Below are 27,338 nucleotides of genomic sequence, written 5' to 3' on the forward strand. Positions count from 1 at the left end.
GTTACTACTCGTTTCATCATTCCTTTGGAAACGAAATTATCTTCTAATATTGTTTTCCCCTTACTGATGATCCATTTCGATTCAAATAAGAAGGGCAAACGTGGCTAGTGACTCAGCCAACTGGCGTCTGACATTGTTTGTTTGAAAGCATCCCTTTGGGACTCCCAACTGCCCCAGAGACATCTGTTGGGGAGCACCCGAATTTGTAGTGGCCAAACAAAACTACACACCCAAAACTCCAACAGGTCACGCTATCATGCCCAAACTTTTGAAACGAAGAATTATCGGGGCGAGACTCCCCGGCGATCTATTTAGCATCTGTTCAGAGTACATTATGGCACTCCCTTTAACTGACAGATGTGTGCCATCGTGTTCTCGGATGAAAAAATGTTTTTAGAAAGTCCGTTTTTGGCACACTAATCGGAGTGTCATCGGAAAGGGATAGGGAACAATTTTATCCCCAAAACGACACCAAAATGAAACTCGTCGACTGAATGACCAAACGAGCGAGAGAGAAAGAGAGATATTTTGCGGAACAGGAATTTTGTTTAGCGTCATTTTAATCTTCATACCTGCCGTTCCCACTATTTCGTTAGAGGTCCCCACGATCAGTCGATACGTTCAGTAGTGCTGCATAATGATGATAGTGACTGATGAATCTGTTTTTGTTTTTTTTTTTCAATTTACACGTTTTCGTTCCAATTTATGTGCTACATCTGTTGTTTTTGGATAGTTTAATTATCTTAATGGCACGATAGGAAGCAGTTAAGCCATCTCTGGAAACACACTAACTCAATTGAATAACCCGTAGAAGTTGCCAGGAATGGATTATGCTTCCCCAAACGATAAAAAATCTTGTTAAAATAATTAACACAAGCCCTAGTTGATTATTGGTTTGGCATCCCGATTTCAATAACAGAATCAATTATGTTTGAATTTTGATACCAAATATAAATATCTAATTCTGATTCTGAATTATGATCCTCATCGGGTTTGGCGCTTTCAGGTCTAGACTGTCGATATTTTGTTTGTTTCGTTGCTCAACTTATCAATGAATAGTACACCCATCAATGTTTGGCGTCATTTTATCGTAAATAAAAGAAATTTGGTCGACTTTAAAAAATAAAGCACCAAATTCCGAAAAAAAGGGACCGAGTGAAGAAAGCATTTCTGATTGAAACACTGGTTTCGGGCCTGTTTGTTGAAGCATGTTGATGACCGATTTAGAAATCCGTCAGTTCTTCTGATCCAGTTCTTGTGTCTATCCATTCTTAGAATGAAAATTTGGAAACGCAAGCATAACTAAAATATGAAGCTACTCAACTTAACGTAACTTTAACAATGGATTCTTTACAGATTTTTGGGTTGGTCGTAATTGAATTACATAAAGTAAACAAATATAAGAAATCTTCATATGAAAGTTGGGTCATTATATCATCTGTGATCATAGTCATAAAAGTCTAGAAAATTTGATTGTATGTACTCACCTCCCTATGAAATGGCATCATTAGTTTTCCGAGTAGGACGACCGATCAGTTGAGCGAAACTTCCAGATGTAACTGAAATCGAGAACAAAATAGGGGAAAAATTTGCAAATATCAGAAACTAAAAACTTACTGAAATTTGTATAATCAATGACCAATAAGTAAATATTAAGCATATAATTTTTGAAACAACAGTGTTTGAGTTTTCAACACGTTTTGATTAGATGTTTCCAAATCTCAAGCACGTTTTCTCTCGTTTCGAGCCAACTGCTGGTTTCAACCCTTACGAAATGTTACTCCGAGTTTTTTTTTATCATGAGGTTTGACAGCTCCTACACGCCACTGGTGACATCTCTTTGTGAAATAGATTATGCCATCGATCCATTGATGGTGAAAATTTCGGAGCAAGTGTAACTGATAGTTGAGCAACATAAAAAAAACACCCGAGTGCATTCCGGAAAATTTACGATATGTTTTAATAACGCGCCGCTATTATGCCTACCCCTTTTCGGAATGTAGGGGCTGCTATCAAAGTTTTGGGCCCCTTCGATTTCCATGTTGGAATTTGTTTATCGTACAGTCAAACTGAACGGAACGAGCATGATCCATTCCTTGCATTTTCGTTTGCAATAGAATTGTGATGAAAATTAATGCATTTTGTGATTAATAAACAATTTCGTTTTATGTGTTTTGTTCTATTGAATGATGTACATTAGACCGCTGAAAAAAAAAGACTTTTTGCTCCCTTATGTTTTTTCGTTGACTTTTGGATTACTAAGCATCAGTGTAAAATTTGAGATGGTTTGGTTGATTCCAGAATTAGCGCAAAGCATTTCAATTTTGTGTGGTAATTTTAGGGAAGAAGAAATTTTTGTGTATTAAATTAAATTCAAATAAGCTTAAAATGAAGTTTGTCTTTTGTCTATTCTTAAGTTTTTTTTTTGGTAACATGAGAAGAAGGTAATTATTTCACGAAAAAAGTTTTAACCATTTCAAAATAAAAAATCTGAATTCATTGAATATTATTTAATAATGGCAGGTGTTGCTGGCTAGAACTTTGACAAATTTCAAGATTTTTTTTTGTCAATTTAAATAAGTCAAAAATTTGAACCCGTTTTTTGTGATTTTCTATTTTCATCCTACGGTTGAACAGATTTTAAAAGAGCAGTCAAAAACGTTAAAATTAAAAAAAAAATTTGAATAACATCGAATATCTTTTCTGAAGTAAAAGTTAGGTTTAAGGTTTGTTTACAAGAAATGTACTGTGGAATATTAAAAATCCTGAAATATATTTTTTTTAACCTTCAGTATATCTCTGGTGATTTTTTAATGATTTTTTTTTAATCCCATACAAATTTCCCTACAAAATTGAAACTTGTTGCGCTAATGCAGGACTGAATCGCTTCCAAAATTTTCATCGCTATTTGTGACAGTAGAAACAACCAAAACAAGTTATGGGAGGTGTAAACATGTATAAATTAGAAATTTTCATACAAAACTTCCAGCGGTCTAATGTACATGGGCCAGAACTGTAATGCGTTGATTACAAAGTCTTTCGAATTCGTGATATACAGAGTATTATTTGAAAAAAAAAAAACTTCCATAAATTTAACAGTAAACGAAATTTCAACAGCAAGATTTTCCTGTTGATGTACACTTTGAAATCCAAAATCGGAAAATGCATTTAGTCTTTTTTTATCACGATATTGTTTTCCTCAGCTGCTAAAACATTTCGAATTCACCAACACTGAACCATTAAAACACTTTAGTAAATTGAATTTTAAATATTTGGATAGTTCAAATTTTTTTTCACAGTTCGCACGTTTTTAAACTTAATTTTTCAATTGCAATGTAAAAATGAACATAAAAAACAAATTAGTCAAAAGTCAATTGACTGAACATTCGGAAAAAATATGGTCAAATATATTGTTGTTTGTTATTTAAGTTTTTCAACCAATCAATTAGGAATCAATTTTGTTTTGAAAAAAAAAACATACACTGATATGTTATTTTACGCTCTGGTAACCGAGTAAACATTACAACTTCAACTTTTCACTGATTTCACGAATTTTAGCTTTTATCCAATTTTTGCATCATGCTCTCGATGTTAGGTAGATATAATAGTAAATTTTAATTCAGTTTGTCATTCAATGGTTTTTGGAAATACAATGTAAACGAAATTCAACTAATCTTAAATTAAAAAAAATCTGCTTTGTTTTAGAAGTTTGTTGTAGTAGGTTAATTAATTTTTTAATTAGTTCATTAAAATCTCTTATTGAAATTCATTAGGCATAGCATCGTTGTGCGAAAAGTTTAAACCAAAAACTAGTTTGGATTAAGGAACGGAAATAACTTATTATGTGCATTACATATGTACAGAGTGACAATAAAGGAATAGAACTCCTGTACTTTTTGAAAACACTCAAGACTTTCTTATATACCTAGTATCAAATCCAATCAACCAAGCAACTAAAATACCTACATACCTTCTTTGGAATCTTGGCAACCAGGTTAAACCGGTAAAAATACATGAATTGTTAAAAACACCCTTCTTAGACCTCCATACTTTTTTTCAAAAGTGATGCTTGCTACTAAAACTCTTAACAGGGATTTCTTCATCACCAATTGCTCAAGGAGAGTCTGGAGAAAAATTGTACAGCGAAAGAAATTCTCAAAAAAATTTCGAAATTTTTCAAAGAAAATATCGAACTTGTGTTCCTGGAAGAAACCCTGTAGGGTTTTTTGAGTCTAACTTCAAGACCAATGCTTACAACGACTAAACACTGAATCCTCTAAGCTGAGCTAAGGTTCAGATGGATTCACAGCAGGCTTAGACGTGTATGAAAAACTCTCAGCCTCAAGATGAGGTACCAGAGATGATCCAAAAATGGCACTGACATAGGTTTCGAACGTCATTTACGGAAAAAAATGCGAACGGGCATCCACTGACCATACTGACTGGACACTCGATTTCGTTTGTTGGATAATTTTTCCAACAGTACGCAACATCGATTCCAGAGTGCGCATCGATCGATTTGAAGAAATGCTATCCCAGTTAGAAACTGCCACCCAACTTTTAAAAAATAAGCAATTCCTACGATAAAATCGGACTAAACAGGTACATTTTTCCTACAGGACATTTGTATTGGAAAAAATGGTAGGTTCGCCACCTACCGCGCCGGTATTGCAAACCTGCAAAATTTGACAAAAAAACTAGCCTCAAAATGGTCGAGTTTTTGGTCTAAGTGTCCTGTCAGTGAGATCAGTGGAGCATCGTCGAAGGCATTCGCAACTGACTGAAGGAATGCATTGAGGTCGTGGGAGGCAAGTTCGAACCAATCTTGAATTTTTTATTATGTTTGATGTTGTTGCCAAGGTTCTGTGGCATCCTAGAATATGCCTCTGCTCTCACGATAAAAGAGAGTGTCAGACAGAAAGCCAACTAACTTGTAAGCGATAATGAGCAGTCGCTAGCACAACTGACCTTTCATAAAACTAGGAAGCGATCTGTCAGTTGTGCGCTAATTTTAAGATGAACCCTGAAAACCGCGTTGCCAACCTTTCAGATTTTTCTGAAATCTTCCAGATTTTTATTGTCATCCAGAAATACAGACCTCATGTTGTCTGGTCCAGACTTTTCATAAATTATCCAGATTTGTCCAGAAATTTCTATAAGCTCAACGTTTCAATAAAAAAAAAACTATTGAATTCCAATAGCTCATAACGGCAACACTAAATTTACTGTGAAGCAGAATACAGAAGTTATTTTGACAGCTGAATGGCTCTAAGCTTTTGTTCACATAGACTCAGACATTGACTATTTTCAAGTAATGAGTATTGATCCCTAGACTACAATATTGCGATCTGGCGACCTAAAAAAAGGTCGTCACCTATAACGTTAGTCATCCAGACTATTCCAGACTTTTTTTACAAAATCTTCCAGACATTTCTGAAAACCAGTTGGCATCACTGCCTGAAAACGCCCTGCTAGTATTTGGTAGTTTTCCAAAAAAAAAACTATGACCAAATTGAAAGGACTTTATCGATTGTCTTAATTCAATTATAGTTTCATTCAAGTTTTTGAAACCTGATTTACGAAAAACAAAAAAATCTCCCGGACGAATCATTAACATATCACAATCTCGAATGATTCTTAAATTGATTGTTTTAGAATTTAGGAAAAGTCCGGTCCGACCCAGTTGCCCGGATTTCGTTGAAAATAGTTTTATTATTTTATTTGTAAAATGTAACAAAAAACTAGAATTAAGTTAAAAAAAAAGTTTGGTTCCAAAAACGAACCTATTTGAGCAAATTTTATCTAAATAATCATGACCGTTTTTTTAAGCCTTAAATACGATTTACAAACTGCTGATGTATTTTGATGAAAAACAAAATAATCAATTTTTTTTCTCTTGATTTTTACTGAATAAATCCGTGTTTTTGACCAAATTAGCCCAGATTTGGTCAGGTTATTAGATAAAATCACTAGGATTTCTCCGATCCGGATATGTCCGGGAAAAAATTCTGGCATCCTTACTCTGGATGGTTGAATAGCTTTCATTTTCGGACTGCTCTTCTAAAGTTATGCAACTCTTAACACCTTAACACCGAACAGACATTGTAAATGGCAGCTGAGGTCTTCTTTAACTTTGATTTTTTTTCTCCTATGAATGCGTTTTCATTTGGTCTAGTTTGAAAATGCACTTTTTTCCATTGTTTTATAGTGTTTACCAGTATATCGTTGTGTTTCGCCCGCTTTCTCTTAACACTTACGTGTGAGAAACTACAAATTCCTAGATTGCGGTCGCCTCACAATTGTTGCATCACTTCCACTTCCATTGAGGGGATTCATTGGTTTTGACTTTTCGTTAATTAATCGTTGGTTTTGAATTTCCCGTAACGTTCGCCGCGATAGTTTCTGCAGAACCAACTAATCAGTTCAGTAGTCTTTTTGATCTTTTCCCGTCACAGCCTAAGCACTGACCATACTGACTTGACTCTTAGAACAAAAATTCAACCATTTTCTGTCTAATTTTTTGTTGTCAGCTTTTGTAGGTTCGCAATACCGACAACAGGTGGCGAACCTGAAAAATTTGACAAAAAATGCCCTGTAGGAAAAATGGTCCTGTTTAGCCCGATTTTATCGTAGAAATTGCGTGTTTTATTTTTAAAGTTGGGTGGCATTTCCTAACTGGGATAGCATTTCTTCAAATCGATCGATGCGCACTCTGGAATCGACATTGCGTACTGTTGGAAAAATGATTTTTTTTGTTTTTTTTTCTGGAAAAATTATCCAGAAAACGAAATCGAGTGTCCAGTCAGTATGGTCAGTGGCCTAAGTCTGCCACTGTTTAACCCAAGTAAACGACGTTGTTTTTTTTTCAACTTTTGTTACTTACTATTTAAGAATTGAATTAAAGTACTCAAGTGAATCAGGAGATTTTGATATTCCTCGTCGTGTTTTTACTGTTTCGTGTGATTCTACCAAGTTTTTTTTGTCGATTTTGTTTGTTTTGTGTTCGTTTGACCACTATACTGCATTTGATTAATCATAAGTAGTTTGAAGCAATTTTTTTTTTGTTTTCAATCAGTTTTGAACTCACTTTCTTCAGCCAACACTACTTAGTTAGATTATTTACCCTGCTGACTTGGAAGAGCTGATAAAATAATTATAAAATTCCAAAATAAAATATCTCGAAATACATGGAGCCCATCTATCGGTGGGATGTGGAACAACATTAACAAACGCTAGGGAATTGAGAAAAGTGCGCGTAGAGTACGGTCACCAGGTGTCAGGAAAGAAAACCAGCACTCAATGATATACATATTTACCACAGTAGATTAAGAAGTAATCCGGTTAGCTGTCACCGACAACGACAAAAAGATGGCACTGGAGTGCGTGTGCCGCAAAAGCAGTGCCTAGTATCAAAACAATAGTCTATCATAGCATAGCAAGAAACAACTGCCACCAAAAAAAAAAACAACAACAAAAACAAAGCATTTACTGAACTGTTTTCTGCTTGGCAACATGCTCTTCCTCCTTTTTCACCCCATTCACCTTTCTAGGCGGTGTTTGCCAGTTGGATTCCGGAAATCACAGAATTAGCGGCGCAACGAAATAAGTATGGCGGAAAGTACACGAAGGACGTTAGAAGAAGGTACACGGGCGTACCTATTGTTTGCAAGACATTTGAACAAGAACAAAAAACCATTCTCTTCAACTTTCCTTCATTGGTTTTGTAGTTTTGTTTTATTATTATTTCAGTTTCGTTTCCATCCTTTTATTGTTTTGTTGTTTTATTCTTTAATTTTTTTTTATTTACAACCTTTGATTGATTTGGATTGTCCACTCATTTTCCTCCTTTTTAATCAGTAAAGATAACCCTTCAGTTTGGTTCAATTTTATTGGATTCTAAGGTGTTATTCTTTTGAAGTTTCGTTTGTTCTTTAGTTCGTTCAAGATTGACTAATTGGCTGTAAAGTTGCTCGTTTTGTATAGGTTTGGATAATCGCTGTCGCTGTCAGTCGTTCGATTTTCTACCCCGAAATCCCAGAAATCATTCGTTTGATTACGATTTCAGTTGGAAAATCAACGGCGAGCTACCATACCGGCGAAAAACCTCCAATATGCAAATATGAATATAATTTAATACTTGTTTATTTATATTATCCAAACTTTGAAAAAAAAAACTAGAGACACTCACAATCACACTCCTTCAGTTCTATCCGGTTTCATAAGTGCTGTTTAATAGTCTAATCGAATGATTTCACCTGGGTGGTTCGAAGTTAGGAAATAGATAACCTTCTAGCTCATTTTTTAAATCGTTTGGTAAACTACTCAGTAATCACAAAAAAAGGTTTGTCACAATCGTCCATTAAATAATCTCTGCTTGTTCCACCCAGGTTACGCAATGTTTCCATGGTGTAAATTATGATTTGGATAATTGTCATTTCCGAACACGCTCGACTGATTTTCGCTGAACTTCATACAAAACTCACCTGAAACAGTCCTATTACAGTACAATTGAACCGGTAGTTTTTCTTTTCAAAAAACAGTTTTTTCAAACATTTCTCTGAATGTTCGTGTGTTTGTTGAGATTTTAAACATCGCCACGTTAGTTGACCATGGCTTACTAAGCTGTAAATATCGCCATCAAAAGAGAATGATTCTTAACCGGCTAGCGTTAGCGTGCGATGTTTTCTTTTTCAACAAAGATAGCGTCACCACCAACTGATTCCTGATTCCAGATATTTATTATTTGATCTTCAAATTCTGATTTTTGATTTCTATTGTAACCTTTGATTTTTGATTTCTCAGTTGATTTTCCCTCGTTTCCTGTTGCTGTGTGAAGTTTTTTATTTAAAAAAAAAAGTAACCCACCGACCAGTTTTGTGTTCGTTCATTAAACGTTGGCAGTGCTGCCAGAACGTTGTTCGGTCGGTCAAAGTCTTTCGAGTTGACTTCGGGAATGGCATTTCCTCATCATGTGGACACACACACACAATTCATACTAGCGACAACAAAACACACACACACTTATACACCACACACTAGTCACAACACTGTTTGGTCATGATCTAGGGTAAACAGCAAATTTATTTTGATATATTTCATCATTAGCAAATTGAATCACTCGGAGCTATTGTGGATGCTGTAGACTTTCCAGACGAATTGTGGGAGGTCGAACTGTACATGTAAATTTGTAAAGTATTAGTAAACTAATCATTTGTCATTTGTACTAGCGAAACTCGAACGGTTTGTCACCTTCCGGGAAGCATTCCACATAGAATTTGAAGCAATAACGAGAAAACTAGCAGTGCACCCAGATTGCACGAGAACGATTCCAACCTGAATGTTGAGGTATTTTTCTGTCTTTTGTTTCTACCGGAACAAAGTCGATCATAGTTCAGCATTCGAATGTGATGCTAGCCATTCGGATAGAGTGCGTTTGAATTGAACTTTCATTTCTTCGATTATTTGAGATTTGTCTCAGAAGCTGCAATAACGATACGGCATTTTCGATAAGGCATTGGTTTCTTGGCGGTATGTATTCCGTGTATTGGTTTCTGAGAACGGCTAGGTTGTTTTTTTCTCTTTTAATCCGGTTTCTCGCTACCGGTTGTTTAGATTTTGCTCTCGATCTTGGATTGAAGCTCGCCGCGGCTTTAAATGTAATTGATGTGAACAATTCGAAAAAAAGAAAACATTTCTGATTGTTCGCGTAATTTGATAGATAATAAATCGTAGACAACAGTACATTGCAAGTGATGATAGACAGTGAAACATGTTGAAATAACATCAAAATAAGTTTGATGATTTACCATACAGTATGTTTTAGCTCTTTTTTATCTTTGTTTTGAATTTGTTGGTTTGATTATCGTTTTTATTTATTGATTTCGATTTGAGTTGTTTTGGTTTGTTTTGATTCTAGTTTTTTTAGTATTCTTTTTACATCAATGAACGTGCATGCTTGCCAACCTTTGCAGAAAATTTCCTTCTCATCTAGGCGTTACCTTTCAAGAAAGATTCTAAGAATGCGAGAACACCATCACTTCTTTTGATTATTTCTTATCGAAAGCGAAAACCAACTTTCAACCCCTTTCATTTCCCGTCCTTGTTTCCGACAAAAATGAGATCTTTTTTAGAACTTTTGTGTTTTGTTCATACTTTTTTGTCTCCTATCGATGCTTTACGAATCAGCTTTTAGTTTGATTGCAAAATTTCGCATTCGAATAAATTTTGTAATTGAATCTGTTGAGCTGAATTTTGTTTTTTTATGGCTGGAAATCATTTCATCGGTGTTTGTACCGCCTGAATCGTAACTCATATGAGTGACCACTCAAAAAGCCAGCTTTGAACGGTCGAATGCTTCCATTTTGTTAATCCCATCTGATTGCATACAAAAAAAAAAACAGCACTGAGCTATATCCTCCAGCCAATTTCATGTTCACCGGCGTCTTTAGCTAAAAATTCTAACGATCCCTTTCACAGAAGATAGATTTCAATCTTGAATTTCAAGCATTGATATTCCACTATGTTCAACAGTTACGCACACTAGACAATTAAAAAAAATCAGAGAGAAACGACAATCAAACGAAACGCGGTCACGTACTTTTCAAGATGCAAAATTTCAATATATGAACAAATTGGATATTGTTTTTTACCAGTTATAAATGAAATTCTATGAAAACAATCACAGATCTGAAATTTGATTTTTAAACGTAAAAATAGTAACAAAATGATATCGTAGAAAGCCACATTTTTACAAAACGCAACCTCCTAGAATTTTGTTTCCGTTTTGAAGATTTCTTAGAGATTAATTTTTACTGCACAGTTTGATTGCATTCCTTTTTTCCAATTATGAGTTTCCTATATATTTACTTAACTAGTTTAGCTGATTTGCAAAAAAAGTTCAACCTTTTCTATCCCATTATGAATATAGCACAGTTCCCGGAACACAAGTTTTCGTTGGAAAGTTAACTTTCGTTCCGTTGTTTACATTCACTTATTATTGTTATTACTTTCTCAATTGGCCCCTCTTTAGTCCAAAAAACTCAAACTTATACCTCGTATTTTTTGTTCTCCTTCAATTGTTTTCATTTCTCGGTTCTTCAGATTACACCCATTGCGTTGTCACTGTTTCAAATATGCATTTTTCATTGTTCATGGTTTTTTTTCAACCACCGCCACTAGTCAATCAGTTAAAACGTTCTTCAGTTTCTGCCCTTTTCATTGACCATTCCAGACAATATATGATATATTTATTCTTCACTTTTATAATATATATATTTACAAAATTAATTTAAAAAATAACAATCGATAAACTTTTGATGTAGAAAATTTCATTTCGCTTGCACAGCCTGTATGCCGCAGCCACGCATATTAGCGCAAAAATTGTTCCATTTTTTTCTCAATGCAATTTGTCTTGACAGTCTATCCACTTTTTAATTCCTCAAATAAAAACGATGTAAGATTTTTCAAACAAAAAAAATCCATACGCTTATTCAACCGAAACGTGATGCGGTGGGAAAAGTCAAATCGCCAGGACCATCCCTAGGGCCGCTAGAGTTTGATAAAGCTTGTAACACGTGTGCAAATACTCAATGCGGAAATCTACCAAGGGGTTTGTCGAACTTCCGTTCCATTATCTTCGGCAACGTGTCTTGCTGAGGAGTTAAGTCTGCATACCTTAGGTTAATTTTTGCAACCGGTTCAAGAAATTAAAGCCTATCGTAACTCTAAACTGCGATTTCCGGAACCTCAAACCGATAAAAAAAATGTGTTATTGGTTGCGGTTCCAGGGTTTCGCAGTTTCCAACTATCAAAAGCACTGCATATTCTGAACGACTCAAATATCTACAGAAATGAAAATTCATTCTTTCATCACACAAATCTCTTCCAAAGGTTATTTTACAGGTTTATTTTTTCGTTCCACTAAATCTACGGTTCTGGTGACTTTTTATTCGGGTGCCGAACCTGATGAGAACAAAGAAATTACATCGTAGTTTAGTTTGTTTTGGCAAAAACCACAAAAAAAATCTCACATTTGGTTTTGCGGTAGCTCGGCACCCGAATTCCATCTTAAAATCACGGGCAGAGGGCAGTGCGATCAAAACGAATATTTTAAAGACAAAATTACAAGTTGAAATTTCGAAGTAAAAACACGTACAAGTTTATTTAAGTTTTAGTTGTAAGCGAAAGTGTAAAGGAAAAGTAGATACAAAACTGGGCATTTTTTTCATCTTTCAATTGACATTCTGATAAAAACTTAATTTTTGAATTACTATAGATTACTTTCAATGCATTAATCCAAGGGGTTAAAGAGTGTATTCGAAAAAAGCAACATCTTGTTTTATGAATAACTTTCGAATGCATGAATCGAAATTGAACAAAAGGTGAAAATCAGGGTAGGCTGTGGCCGTCGATGACGGTTGTGTTTTTTCGGCTAGAAAATTTCCAAGAATCTTGAATCGTAAAATCAAAAGTTTAATTTGTGCCTAGTAGTTATGAAATGTGAAGATGAATTGAAAACCCGATGATCACGAACAAGACACTGCCGGGGATGAGAAGTGTTTGAAGTCACTTCCGGCTGTCGATGGATTTTGGTGAGATTGTTTTATGTTGAAACTTTTCAATCCTATCTGCCAAGTAGTTCGAAGCTACGTTGTGATGCAGTGGGCACTGCACATGAACCAAATTTGGTGAAAATTTGTTAAGTGGTTTTTGAGATAGCGTGCAATGTAGAAGCCCATTGACAAAATGTTTTGGACAGGATTGAGAATAATCCAGGAAAGTCCCAGTGAGAGACCCAAAAACCGCGGGAAATCATCTATTCGTCCAAAGTTAACAAGTACACATGGTAATTAGTTTAAGGACTCCAAGAAGATCCAAAGTGCTGAAAAGATAAATTTTCTCACTGGTTCGTCTAGCTGACTGATAAATAGGCCTTACTTCATTTCTACTAGGTAAAAAGCTGCCCACCGGTAAAATAATCAAAGTGCGGTTGTAAAATCATGCGCAAAATATTTAGATCGCTAGTAGGGAAATATTTAGAAAAAAAAATCGAAATTTACAGCAAAGCCAGAAACTATTTGTTGACAAGTCTCGCTAGGATGTTCTGGTAATAAACAAGAAGAAATTGAAAAATTTCATGCCTAGTACTTGAGGAGGCTGACAAACTGTGGAAATAACGAATCTGTCAGTGTTTCATAACGATCGACACTATAAATAATTAAACATACCGAGAAGACTTCCTTCAAATGTGACCGTGATCCCTGCAGAACACTTCAATAAGTTCCACGAAGATTATACTCTGTTTTGGATGAATCTGGAATCGTGCCATTGCGCGAAAACTGTTGAGGAGTGATAAAAAATCAAAAATGTTGTTTTCGTGCCGAAGGAGGACAATTGGCTAAAATTGTCATAATTTCGACCAAATTAAAAATTTTGAGTAACAGAGAACCTAATCAAAAATAGCCATGATCTGAAAAAAAGGTGGTTCATATAATATAATTCGTCCAGCTGACTGGCCTTACTTCATTTCTAATAGATAAAAAAGCTGCCCACCGGTAAAATAAACAAAACACGGTGGTCAAATCGTGCGCAAAATATTTGGATCACTAGTGGGAGATATTTTGAATTTTTTTTTTAATAGGCAGCAGAACTTTTTAGCGAGCACCTGGCGGGTTTCCAGCCAGAAACCTTTCTTCGTTAACTTGTAAAAAGGGTGGTTCATAGTATAAATTATAGATGGCGCACGTGGTGCCCATAAATAAAAGTCGAAAAAACTAAAGTCAAAAAAAGTTCGAAAAAAAAAGATGCTTTCTCAAAAATCACTTGACAGAACGTCAAAAAAATTTGCAAACGTAAACATTACATCATAAAAAAATCATAAATTTCCATCCATGCAGTCAAAAGTTCTTCATAAAACAAAAAGTGGCATTTTTTCCAAATACACTTCCTATATGTTTTTTTTTATTATGAGTAACACACAAGACTTGAAAAAATGAATATTTGATTCAGGATTTGAATTCTGACTCTAAACTTCTATTGTTGGTTTGGAGTTCGGATTCCAAACCTCATCCATTTTCGGAACTGTAACATTGGAACTTTGGCAAAACATTACAAATAATTTAAAACATTTGTTAATTTAGGAAAGTCATCTAGTGTTAAAGTATTTGGATCAACAGTTAAGTTTAACCTCAGAAAATGTATGAGCTTTTCGTACTGTAGAACTATAGGCCAGCTATTTCCGGAGTCAGTCATTTTGGTAAAACTTACAGAGTTCATAGCACTATAAGCACATGGTTCTACAGTTCGAATACACTATCGTTGGTGCGATGCAGTTGTAGAAAACATAAAAGTTTAAGTTATGTTAATGAATCTATAAGTCAGTCAATCCCAGTTTAAAAAAAAATCACTAGCAAAACGAACAATCAACTGAGCAGGAATAATCACTAGTAAGCGATGTACTGCCCAATACCTTCTACGCTCCAGAGCATCCATTTTTCGTGAAACACCATCAAGGATATATCAGAAATGTAGTGAGTGCAGTCTTAAAACGAGTAGAACTTTTATGCAAACATACACATTACTAAAATACATTACTAAGTATCAAGTTTGAGGAGTGTGTGCGTGAGTTGTCCTCTTCTTACTGTTTGGTAAACTTCTTCGACTAGTTTGAGTTACAGATTTATTTTTTTATGTTTTTAAATATCATTATAATTTTCTTTTGTTTATACTTGGAATCGTTTATTCTTTACTCATCCTGTCAAACTGGTACAATCGAAACAGAACGTTATCCACAAACGCCAATGAGAAGGAAAACACGTTACGAGAAAGTAAAAACAATGGATATATTTTGACGGTTGAAGCAACTGCGCATAGAACTGCGTGATTACATGTACTTGATAATGAATATAATAGTATTTAGATTGTCTAGTTACCACTACAGATGGCGTTAAAAGTTTCTCGAAATCTAGGTGGGGGTATTTCTTTCTGATATTTAGTATTTGGCGAAACCTGTAATGTAATTATACGAGTCTTCTATATATTTTTTTCAACAAAGACACACTACGCTATGCAATCTTCAAATGCTTTAGATTTACACATATTCAAGACTATTTGTTTTCTCTTTTCTTTCTTCTTATTCCATTTATTCTACCCTGATCTCCACTGAACTCATACATGTGTTATTGAAACCAAAATGTACAATCCCAATGGCTGGGAACCCTGCTGCTATCCAAAAAAAACCAAACGAATACCAAATGGCGCCGTTAAAAAAATCCATGTGCTGCGTGCTTCGAAAACCTTCCAACCATAAAACTTCTATTCGTCAATTACGAATCAAAACTCAACTCATTGGCTGCCATTATCCACTGTGCTATATTGAAAACCGAAATAAACCTAACAATAATAATCATAATAAAACAATAATTAACAAATCGTTGCTACAAAACTAAAGGCGATATTTGCAAGTTGTATACCAGAGATTATAGACTTGATCGGAACTAGACCCAAGTATGGGGGAACACTGAAGAATGAGCGGGGGCGAAGGTGAGATTTTACTACAAAGCCAAACCACTACCGTGCTTTTCCGCTTTGATCTATCTAAAAGACTGTTCTGTTGCTTTGTTTACCAAATATCTGTACCCTCCCAAAAAAAAAAAAAAAAACAAACAAAACTACATCATCCGACGTTTCTGTTCCCATTCGTACAACTTTATAGTTTGTTCCTAGCGTTTAACATTTTGCTTTGCTCCTATTTCTTACTCCCATTTTTTTTTTCGTTGTCAGCATTGTTGTCAGCATTGTTGTCAGCCTTGTTGTCAGAACCTATACTAGTTTTCGACACCCAGACGAACAAATAACCATTCGGGACGCTGACTTGACCTCCAAAACAAATCCTTAACCCTTCACTGTGAGAATAATTTCCAGATTTTCTGCAGAGTTCACAAACACATTGATAAAAACTATCCCATGAAAAATTGTTTTAAAGTTACCCTGAAAACGTTGTTTGAAAATATATTTTTCAAATTGACACTATTGATGTTTGTGAACTCCGTACAAGATTTTGGTTTACTCAACGTTGAACCTGCTTCTAGATAAGCTAAGCTCATTTTTATAAAAAAAAACTTATCCTATAGTAGAAGAAAGTTCATCGTGGGTGCCAATCTTTTGAATTATCTGGGGAATAACCTCTCTTGCAGTGAAAACGATAACCACGTTACTATCATTCCAAAAACGTCCCTTATTCCTGACCGTATTTTTCGATGTTTGTGTTAGTGTTTCGACGTACGCGGAAGTTCGCGAAATATTCCTTTTTACAAACCCACCTGACCTGTCTTTTGCGATAAACCGATTAGTGAAAGCAAAAACTCCCTCTAACTGATCCCGTTGCAACTTAAAGACGCTACCTTGAAAGGAGATTTGAAAGTAAAAAAAAAAAAAACTATCCAACTGCCTGATATCCCACCTAGAGTATTTATACCTGAAACCCGAACCGATAACGGCGTTAGGAATTCGACTTTTTTAAGCTTGTAGGGCTTTTTCCGGAAACCCCCTTTCTGGGAGAACGCGGACCTGCTTCTGTGCTTGATTTTGTTTTCGAACATTTGCCGAGCTTCTTCTAACTCAACCTCCGAAGAAAACAACTCAAAACTGCCGCTTCGCATAAGCCTAGCAAAAACACGTCTAATCTGTGAGAGTTATCCAATGACAGTTATTTGAAGTGAAGTTCCATAACATTGGGTTTTGATTGAGTGGATCACTGTTTTCGATTTTATTTTATTTGAAGCACCATGTTAACCAAGGGTATTTGTTTACTGTGGCCGAAAAATAATGTTATATTTAGTGTCAAACACATCGAGCGATACATTTGCGCAGTTATTTGTATTTGGAAGCTTCGAGAAGGCTTGAAATTCATGATTGAATGCACTGATGGGTTGCCTCTGTAGACTGAGTCGATTTGGGGTCATTTTTGAATTTCTCAAACCCTGGGGTCTTAAAAACTTCGTTTTGGTTCAAAACTCATCCATGATTTTTTGCCTAATTTTTAAGTATTGTTTACATGAATAAATTTGAACATTTATGTTTGTGTGGGAAAATTGAATATTTTGTACCTAAAAATCAACATCATTTTTGTTTCTTCTGTGGAACCGAGCCTGCTCATGGGATTTGAGCAAATTTATAAAATCTCTTAGGGAGATTTTCCGCTCTACAGCTTCATCCAGAATCATAACTTTGAATCTTATCACACAAAAATAGTTATAAAGTGTTCAAAAAGTGCATGTTTTTTACATTGAAAAATAATAAAATTATTTGGCATCACTGCTAGGTGCTTGGCGAGGTATTGCAGGACTACTTTTCATGCAATACTTGGCTAGGCACCAGCAGTGATGTCAATTGAATTGATTGTTTTTCAATGCCAAAAGACATACCCTATTCAACAGCTAATAACTTTTTGCCTAATATGATACGAGGTTACGATCCTGGACAAAGTTGTGCAGCGGAAAGTTTCATTTAGAGAGTTCATAAATTGGCACAAAAACCATTAGCAAACTCGGTTTCACAGAAGAAACAAAAATGATGTTTAGTTTTAGGCACAAAATATTCAATTTTCCCACACAAACATAAAGGTTACTCATTTAAACGTTACAAAAACAGCAAAAAATCATGGATGAGCTTTGAGCCGAAACGAAGCTTTTTAAGCCCCAAGGTTTGATAAATTTAAAAATAACCCAAATCAACTCAGTCTAATGCCTCAGTCGAACAAAACGTTGATTCATCAATTTAACGTACACTTTTAATAAGTAAATTATAATACTTTCATCATTTAGAGAACAATTTTTAACGTTATCATTTTTCACTTAAATGTTGTAAGTCAACTTTTACAAACAAATTGCCTGAAAAGTTTAATTTGTAGTTGTTGAATCTACTTTTTTAAGGAACAACGTAATTTGCATTGATGTTTTAGATCAAAGTTTAGAAGCAAATATTTGAACTCAAATTCAATTGAACATTTGATGAATCAACATTACCAAAATTACCTTAGAGCCAACAATTGCTCTTAAGAACAGAACTTGCCATTACCCGAAATTTCAAAACAACCTTTCAGTATTGTATCTTGTTCAACTAGAAGTTCCCGTAATGATTGCCAACGGGCGCTTCTAGCGTTCGGTTGATTTGTTTTTGCTTCGTTGCTCAGCTGTTTCTGATACTCAAGAATTACTTTTTTGCTATAAACGCTTTTAGCACGTTCGGTGCTAAGCGTCTTTCATATCACAATATGACCAACTCTGAAAAGCCATAACATCGAGCTTTAAATTTAGGGATAGAGTACAGTAAGGGATTTGGTAACAATCCCAGATATTTTTTTTTTATTAAAACGAGATATCCGTATTCATGTTTCGACTTTTTGAAGTTAGTAGTTCAAATAAGTTTTAATACAACATTGAATTAACCCAATTTCATCTATTGAATTATCAAAAATTTGGGAACACACAAGAACTATGTATCAACGTTACAGTTAGCGGACAGTTATTGAAAAATTTATCCGGTACAACTGAGTTCAATTTTACTCTTGGATTCGAACTCGCGGACATCGGCTCAGAAGGCAACTGTCTTGTCATCTGAGCTATATCACAAGCCCACAACTCAAAATGAGATGGCGCTTACTTTCAGTGGTATCAGTGACAGCTTGAAAAATATTGACACTCTAGTTAGTGCTAGCAACGCCACCCAGCTCTAATATATGTTGTGGGCCTACTTGGTTAAATAATTCTACTGAATCAAAGCGATGGAAAGATTCCCTTTAGTTCAACCGCGGTAAAAGAAAAGTTCACGAACTTTTCTTTTAACGTGGTTGAATTAAAGGGAATCTTTCGATTCCTTTGATTCAGCAAAGTTTGTCTTTCGAACAGTAATATTGTATTAATCTTAATTATTATTTCAATTTTTAAAACCGAAGAAAATTACAAATATTTTTTTAAATTCTGTTTCTCATCGATCAAAACTCAATGTAATGGAACATCCACCGCTTCATGTTCAGTAAGAATACTCTGGTGTTCAACTTCCCAAATAGATCGTCGTAGATTGTTAGCATTTGTGGTATACACATGGTTGAGGAAAATACCGAATACAAACAACACTGGAGCCGAGAAAAACGGATCAAACTAAACATACGGGATACGATCGTTTGCCATGGATGTGTTTCCAGAAAGCTGCACTCAAATTCCAATACGGTATAATCCAAATGAAAAAAGATTGTTTTTTTTTAATTTTTTTTAAATCAAAATATGTACAGAAACTCCGTAAAAAATTAACGATCAGAATATCAAAATTCAAAATCAGAATTAAAATTTATTAATATTTCGACCGGGAGTGATTTACAGGTTATGTTCGACTTTCGGTCTTTCGGTCAAAAATTACAACACTTGTCATGTGCCCTTCATCCAACGTTTCAAAATACTTATTCTTTTTCAAGCTATCGAACATTCGTGCTACAGTTCTTCTGTTTCGGACTATAGAACGAATGTTTAATTCCTTGAAAAAGAATTCGAAACGTTGGATTAAGAGCACATAAAAAGTGTTGTAATTCTTGACCGAAAGACCGAAAGCCGAACATAAGCTATTGAGATTTAAAGTTTAGAATTTGGAACCAGAGCTCACAATCAAAATTAGAATCGTAATTTTCAATTTAGAATCGTAATGAAAAAAAGAACAAGAATAAGTGCCCTTTCTAAGAATATTATATATGTGTATTATAGCTGCCTTATTTACTCATTCAGTCTTTTAGACGGATTATTAACTCTGTAGCTTTCGAGAAACATCAATTCCGAAAAAACGATCCTATCCTCACCACAGCCTTCGCACAAACACCAACATAACACCACCGAGCCGGGAATACTATATAGGAAAGAAACAAATGATATCCAATGTTCGATGAACTTTTCCAAAGAGGGTTGGACGAAGAGATGCAAAAAAAAAGTTGTGTTCATTCTAGTGAAAGTCTGGAGCTGATAAATTTCACTTCCATGAAAATGGTCACTTATAGAACGATCCCGACCTTCTTCAACCTTCTTTGAGGGGACTCATAGAACGTAAGACTGTCGTGCATATATTGAATTGAATGGTTTGTCACAATAGTTGAGCTAAATCTACGAAATGTAACTATTGCATACTTGAATGTCGTAAACGATACAATTGGATGCCATTGTGTCGGTGTAATCGAATCTGTGCTATATGTAATTTATCTGTTTTGTACCTAAGTATGTGTGTAAAAAAAATTAAACCTTTCTCTCTTGTACTATTTTTCCAATATAATGAACCCAAAACTCACTTCTCAAGTGTCGTGCTCAAACCGATATACAAACCCCTCTGTACTGAAAGTTAAAAATACCCACTTCTTATGTATCTCGAAACCAAAAGGTGTCTCGTTAACCTTTTTATACCCGTTGTGATGATAGAATTCTTTCTAGCTATCCAACAAATGCACACCACTTTTCCGGTCTTGCTGACAAACTCAATCTGACCCATGCTCTTTTCTATGCAAATCAGAATACATAAACACCGAAATTCTTCGATCTAGGATGGAACTGTAAACATTTTCCTTATGGCGCCATGTTTATACCAACTAAAAATAAATAAGCGTGTATTCGTTGTAGTGTTTATTTGTTTGTAATATCTATATTTCTTCCTATCAACGAAAGGATTCGAGATGATTGTTATGTTTTCTTTTCTTGTCAGTCGTAGAAATTTTTTATTCGTTAATTTCTCTTGTTTTCTTGATTTATTTTTCTGCTACCTTGTTTTGACTTCTTTATTCGATGTACCTTCAGAGGAAGCAAATGTGTAATTTCAATGTCGTCTGAATTGTAAATGCTTATGATAATCAATCCTGTGTAACTTGATTATTTCCGTTGAATTTTTGGACATTCGCTCGTTATTTATAGGAGGTATCGTTGGATCGTGCAATTGGATATTTGGGCATTCAATCAACTACCGTTGATAGGTGGCATCTACACGGAAACAAAACACCCATAATTGCTGAAGAAAGAAATAGAAAAAAATCTTTGATTCTATCCACAGGAATTTTCAACAACGATTACTATACAGGGTGGTTATGGATGAACGGGAAACATGCATGATCGAATTTTGAAAAGCGACCATACACGTTTCGTAGATTGGGCCAAAAAAACTGACCTGTGCAAAATTTCAGCTCAATCGGACTTGATTTAGGGGTGCCTCTAAACGATCAAAGTTTGGTTTTTTACTCTCAAAAATCCCCTAAGGGAGGACCAAAGGAATTCCGGGAAATAGATATTTTAATTTTGATGCCAAATGGCTTGAAAATGTATGAAATGTTGAGATCTGGTGTTATCTAAAAAAAAAGGCCAAAAATCGACTTTTTTTTCGAGATAACACCACATTCGACGTTTCATGCATTTCTATGTCATTTGTATTAAAAATTAAAATTTCGATTTTTCGGATTTCCTTTGGTCTCACCTCAGGTGATTTTTGAAATCCTAAAGGCGATTTTGACCGAACATTTTTTTTTCGAGACAACAACACACCCTAAATTAAGCCTTTACTCCAATCATGAGTTCTCAATATTTCAACGTAATTGGCATAAGATGGAAAAGCAAGCGGCGATGATTCAATTTAAGACTGCCGACCTTAATCTCCCAGCGCAACTGCACTGCGTATGACTGAAAGAAACAAAATAAAAACGTTTACATGTTAGATAGAGATTCAGATAGAGGAGGATGGTACACTGGAAAAGCTGACGGATGGGCAAGATGAAGGTAGAAAATTGTTGTGCGTTCGATTCTCATCGACAGCAGTTTTTTTTTTATTTTCTTGTTTCAGGGATGAAGGCTGAAAATCCCATTTTTCTTGTTTCGCTTGAATATTTGTATGTAGTGGTCCTGCATCATTTTTCCCAAGAGCTCGAGTCTGTATGCCAGTGACGGGAAAGCAATCATGCCATCTTTGGCTCAATGCAAATTTCAGCGCAATTTCGGCCCATAGTTAGCTCCGATCGGCATTAAAATTTTGTAGCCTTCTCTTTGGGTGCAGATTTCGACGCTTAATGCATTTTTAAGCCATTTGGCATAAAATTAAAATTTCGATTTCCTTTGGATGCCCCCTTTGGTGATTTTTGAGGGTAAAAAATCCGAAACTTTGAGCGCTTTGAGGCATTCCCAAATCAAGTCCGATCGAGCTGAAATTTTGCATAGGTCAGTTTTTTCTGGGTTATCTATAAAATGTATATGGCCGGTTTTCTAAGTTTGACATGACACATTTGGCTGCCACCCTACTAAACATACATATTTAAAAAACAATCAATATTTCGAAAACCAGAGGAGTTTGTTGTATGTGTAAAAAAGGAAATTCAAAAACGTCTCAAAGCCTTTTCTGGTGCGAAAACAACAGGAAACTTGATCTTCTTTAAAATTATCAACCCATGACATCAGATACGTCAGATCAGAGCACTGAAAGGTAGCATTTAGAACACATGAAAAACCAAAATTGTAAGGTTTCTCAAAAGCAAAACAAAAATTGTTCACATAAATATGTTGTACGATGCATGTGAACACTTGGGTGATAGGCATCCTGTAGATTCTATACTAAACGCACTGACAAACTGGAGAAAAAGTTCATGAGGTCCTCCACTTGAATACACATTAGCCCGGTTAAGATACATACATGTTTTTAGTATTGGTACAAGTCATTAGGCCTGAGCTAAGTATCGTTGTTGCATTGCTTGCATTGAAACGAATCTGACATTCTGATCTATAGCACTTAAAAAGTAACTGAGTAAATACGGTTTCAATAGAACAAGTCTATTAAATCCATATAGAATTTTAAATATTGTTGCATTTTTTGTTACTCCTTGTATAGAAGTATTATTATTTTTCAATTAAGTTAACAACTTTACCAGCTGTGTAATCGAAATTAAACAAAAGAGTTGATTTATTACTCTTTCACAAACAATTATATATTCCGTTTTTTTTTCACATTACTTGACAAGAAATGAGCTGATGTCAAATCAAATCCAGAGAGCAGTACGATCAACCTAGATGTTCAACCTTGAAAAACTCAATTTGTTTTTTTTTATTTGCAGATGGATGTCACTCATGTTTAATTCGTACAGTCTATCTTCTGTACAAAAAAAATCATGTGTCAGTGGAAACAGAAATACAAATCTGGGGTCAAAATATTTCAAACGCTGCCTTTTGAGAGCAACATTTCATTAAAACGGGGAAAAACTCTTTTAATCGAAGTTTACTTTTAATTAAATTTGTTCAAGGTGATGACAAAAAAAACATGGATTCGGAAAAGTTTTCGGCGATTGTTTTCTGGAAACTTTTTGAAAATGATTTTTTTTTGTAAAAACAAAATTCATAATCAAAACAGTTGAAACTAGAATGAAAAAGATCGACCTCCAACAACAATGATTTTTAACCTGATCGAAGTTCGATTTTAAACCCTCAAAACCCCAACCCCGCCTTTAGACAGGGTTTACTAAAATCGGCATAAAACCAATACCGACCAGTGCTAGTTCTGATTTTCGTATCCAGATAGCGCTGCATGTGAACCAACTTTGTTGAGTTACGTGTACAGCGCCATCTAATTCTCATAGTGAGAACTAAAAAAGGTAAATTTATGATTAAAACCGTTTAAAACAACCTGCTATTTCCTCAACATTATCAATTTTAGAAAAGGCCGAATGTAAACAAGTTATTGGCTGAGGAAATTGTACGTTCGAAGAAACTTCAAAATCACAAGAATTTTGTAACAAAAGCATTGTTTACTTTTTAATAGTTACAGAATAATGCTTAAAATCTTAGATATCATTGTTCGAGTTCTTCATTTTTTTTATCGTTGAAGCTACTTTCTAAAGGTTCACTGAGTTATCCGAGAATAAAAAAAATGTTTTAATTTTTTGCTCGATGACACCTTTGATTTTTTTTCCATTTATAAGGTACTGAAAATAATTGTTCTAAGCTGTAGAATATCTCTTACTACCCCTCTTTCGAGGTAAATTTTAACTTTTTCAATCACCTAGCAAAAAGCGTGAATTGTACCGTTTTTCCACTCATTGACTAAAAAGGTAAATGGTACCCTTGGCTTTGGCCCTTTGGTTGGTCCATCAACAAAAATAAACGAAAACGAAATTGGCTGTGGATTTTCCGGAACGATATCGAAACCCATCTTCAAGCTCACTTCGGCTATCTGTAACATAAACAAAGCATTTTTAACAGAAACTATCAAAACTAAACAAAATTGAAAGCTAGATTTATCGTTTTGTTCCGACTTTCCGTATATTGGGCACGATTGCACAACTGAAAACTGCCTAACTCCGAGGCCTAATACGAGGAAGAAGTTAACTTTTTTTGTGTTTACCTTTTTCCTAAGTGAATTGTACATTTTTACTCAGCTCTAAGCAGGTACATTTCACCTTGGTGAACGGTTTTTTTTGTATTTACCTTATTTCTAGGTGAATTGTATCTTTATTCAGCTCGATTTAGGAAAACTTTACCTCGCTCCGAGGTGAGTTTTACCTCGAAGAGGTAGAAGTTACATACCCATTTATTTTTCACGAGCGTTTACCATCTCGGTAAATTTAAACTTTTTATTATTTTCCGTGTTACTTTAGGGTCACTATGAGGAAATACATACAAGGATTAATAAGGGCTGCCAGGACAACATCAAAGAATAACTGAATGATCACAACACAAACTGATTAAAGCTATCTATTTACTTGCAATCACCAGTCATAGAATCTCTGGCTTTGTTGCCTTCAATGCACCAATAGCTGATGAACTCTGTCGAGTTTTAATCGCGATTCCCTCATATCGAATTCCGTATCGTTTACAATTAAACCATCAAGTTAGACCGGATTTCAGTGTTGATTTATCGAATGTAAACAAGCAAGAGATTAAAATTAAAATCTCACCCAATCTTATGGACGGAAGATTTGACCTTGCTCCACCGATACGAGAAACCAGGATCGGAAAACTTCAGCCCCACCGTATTCACTTTGGTTCCATCACTATGGTCTCTTCAATACACTGAGAAAATCGGATGCCGGAGGCCTATGACATTTTTTCGACATTTCAAAAAGAATGATCAAAAAATTTGATAACTTTCCTGTTCCAGAAAAGAATATATGTTGTTTGAAATAGGTTAAAACTACGCCTACTATTTATAAATTTTATTCTAAGTTTTTGATACCAGATACTTGGGTTGGTTCCCAAAGCATTGGTTCGAATCTTTGTGGTTTTTTGAAGTTGATCTTAGAGGTTTGAAACTGGTTTTATTTCTTACCACCGATCGAAAGTGAATTCCCGGAAAAAGTGCGAATAAACATAAACAAAAAAAAATTAAGTGGAATCAACCAAGAGATAAACTGTACCACGTATTATTCAGTTCAGATCTAAAAAGCGACTCAATATTGCGCCTCGCCGAACTAAATTCTGTTTTTACCATGCAGTACTAAATCCATTTTTTATTGAATGAAAATTGATTGAAAACTGAGCGATTGAGATCCAAGTTTTTCCAAGTATTTGCCACTGGCTGGAAGTGTTCGTGACACAATGCTTTGTGTTTCACTAACACTTTTTAATTTGAAGGAAAAATAAACTCCAAAACGACACTGACCATACTGACTGGACAATCGATTTCGTTTTTTGGATAACTTACCCAACAGTACGCAATATCGATTCCAGAGTGCGCATCAATCGCTCTTGATGAAATGTTATCCCAGTTGGAAAGTGCCACCCAACTTGCAATTTCGGCGATACAATCGGGTTAAACAGGTGAATTTTTCCTACAGGGATATTTTTTTTAAAATTTTTCAAAGGTCGCACTCGCAATACCGGCGATAGGTGGAAAAACCACGAATTTGGTACCAAACAAGGGTTTTGGCTAAGATCGCCAGAATTTTTTAAGCAGGTATCTGAGCCGGGCAAATCCGGCCAATTTTATATAAAAAAAAACCTGACAAAATCCGGCCAAATTGATCAAAAACCCTTCATCCAGATATTGCTCAGACACAGATTTTGCCCTGGTTTTTGCCCAACGTGCACAGATTTAACAGACTTTCAAAATGTCTGCTCCCATGCCGGGACAAACGATTTATGCGAGATAAAGCTGGGAATCTCACCTGCATGCATCAGTTTTACGCCGATCAATTGTTAAAACTTAACTTTTAAGTAAGATCGGCAAAAAGGAGGTTTACTGTATGTTTTTAAACCCAAAAATAAATACGAAACCAAATTGACCTCACACGCCTAGTTTGGTACCAAATTTTCTTTTTCGCTTTGCACAGACATACACAGACTTTTTTTCCAAATCGCCCTGATTTCTTATCTTTAATACTTGGCATCCATGGATCTGTAACAACTGTTAAAAACCTGAGCGTTTATAAGAGCAAGTTCACTGGTGTTGGAAAAAAGTGGTGAAAATTTTGAAATTTTGAAAATTTTGCCATGAAAAAGTGTTTTCAAGATCTATGGGCGTTGTATTTTTTTACGTCACTGTTTCAATTTCAGCCGTATGTGATAGAAATATTTTTATTTTTGCATCACAGCATGCGAATATACAACACGTGTTGTTAAAAAACTTGAAGGCCAGAGATCTTGAAAATTTTTTTTCATGGCAAAATTTTCAAAATATGCTAATAGTGACAAAATTTCTACCACTTTTTCACAACACCAGTGAACTTGCTCTAACTACGGGTGGAATAACTTTGACACAAAGTAGGCGCGGCGAAGAAGTAGGTACGTGACAGCAGAGGCGGCAGGTGGTTTTGACAAAAATCAGGACACCGCCATGAAAAAAATCAGGACTTTTCAGGACACCATTAAATTGACGAAAATAACATGCAGCTCTGCTTAGATTGCATAACTGAAGGCGAAATTCAGGTGCTGAAGACGCCTCAAATTATGCAACTAAAGCGAGAAGAACCCTGGCTGGCCCGAGGTCAATAACGATAAACACTATTTAGATATCATTTGAACCAAAGATTATCATCGGTAAAACAAGTTCAACTATTTTATTAAAGATTTGTTTGATTTTCTCACCATTTCACGAAAAATTTACTTAAAGTTTAGATATTTTATAAAAATCAGGACAAATCAGGACGTTTTAGAGGTCATTTTTCAAAAATCAGGACAACCCAAGCGTTTTTGAAAAATCAGGACGGCCTCTCGAAAATCAGGACAAATCCTGAAAAATCAGGACACCTGACACCCCTGCGTGACAGGCTCTGACATTATTTACGTTTCGTTTTAAAGAATTTTAATAAAAAATAAGGACGAGGCAGTCGTGCTTTGATAGTGGTGTAT

At 35.1% G+C, this 27,338-nt stretch overlaps 1 protein-coding gene across 1 annotated transcript in view; it reads left to right on the plus strand.

Moving 5' to 3' along the window:
• Positions 1 to 27,338, plus strand: part of LOC129739076 (calcium-activated potassium channel slowpoke) — a 191,324-nt gene that overhangs the window by 58,980 nt on the left and 105,006 nt on the right. Inside the window, exon 7 of the mRNA XM_055730463.1 lies at positions 7,551 to 7,642. Coding sequence (XP_055586438.1) covers positions 7,551 to 7,642 — 92 coding nt within the window. The remainder of the gene's footprint in view (positions 1 to 7,550; positions 7,643 to 27,338) is intronic.

The sequence above is a fragment of the Uranotaenia lowii genome, chromosome 1 (genome assembly GCF_029784155.1).
Source record: "Uranotaenia lowii strain MFRU-FL chromosome 1, ASM2978415v1, whole genome shotgun sequence".
Lineage (NCBI taxonomy): Eukaryota > Metazoa > Arthropoda > Insecta > Diptera > Culicidae > Uranotaenia > Uranotaenia lowii.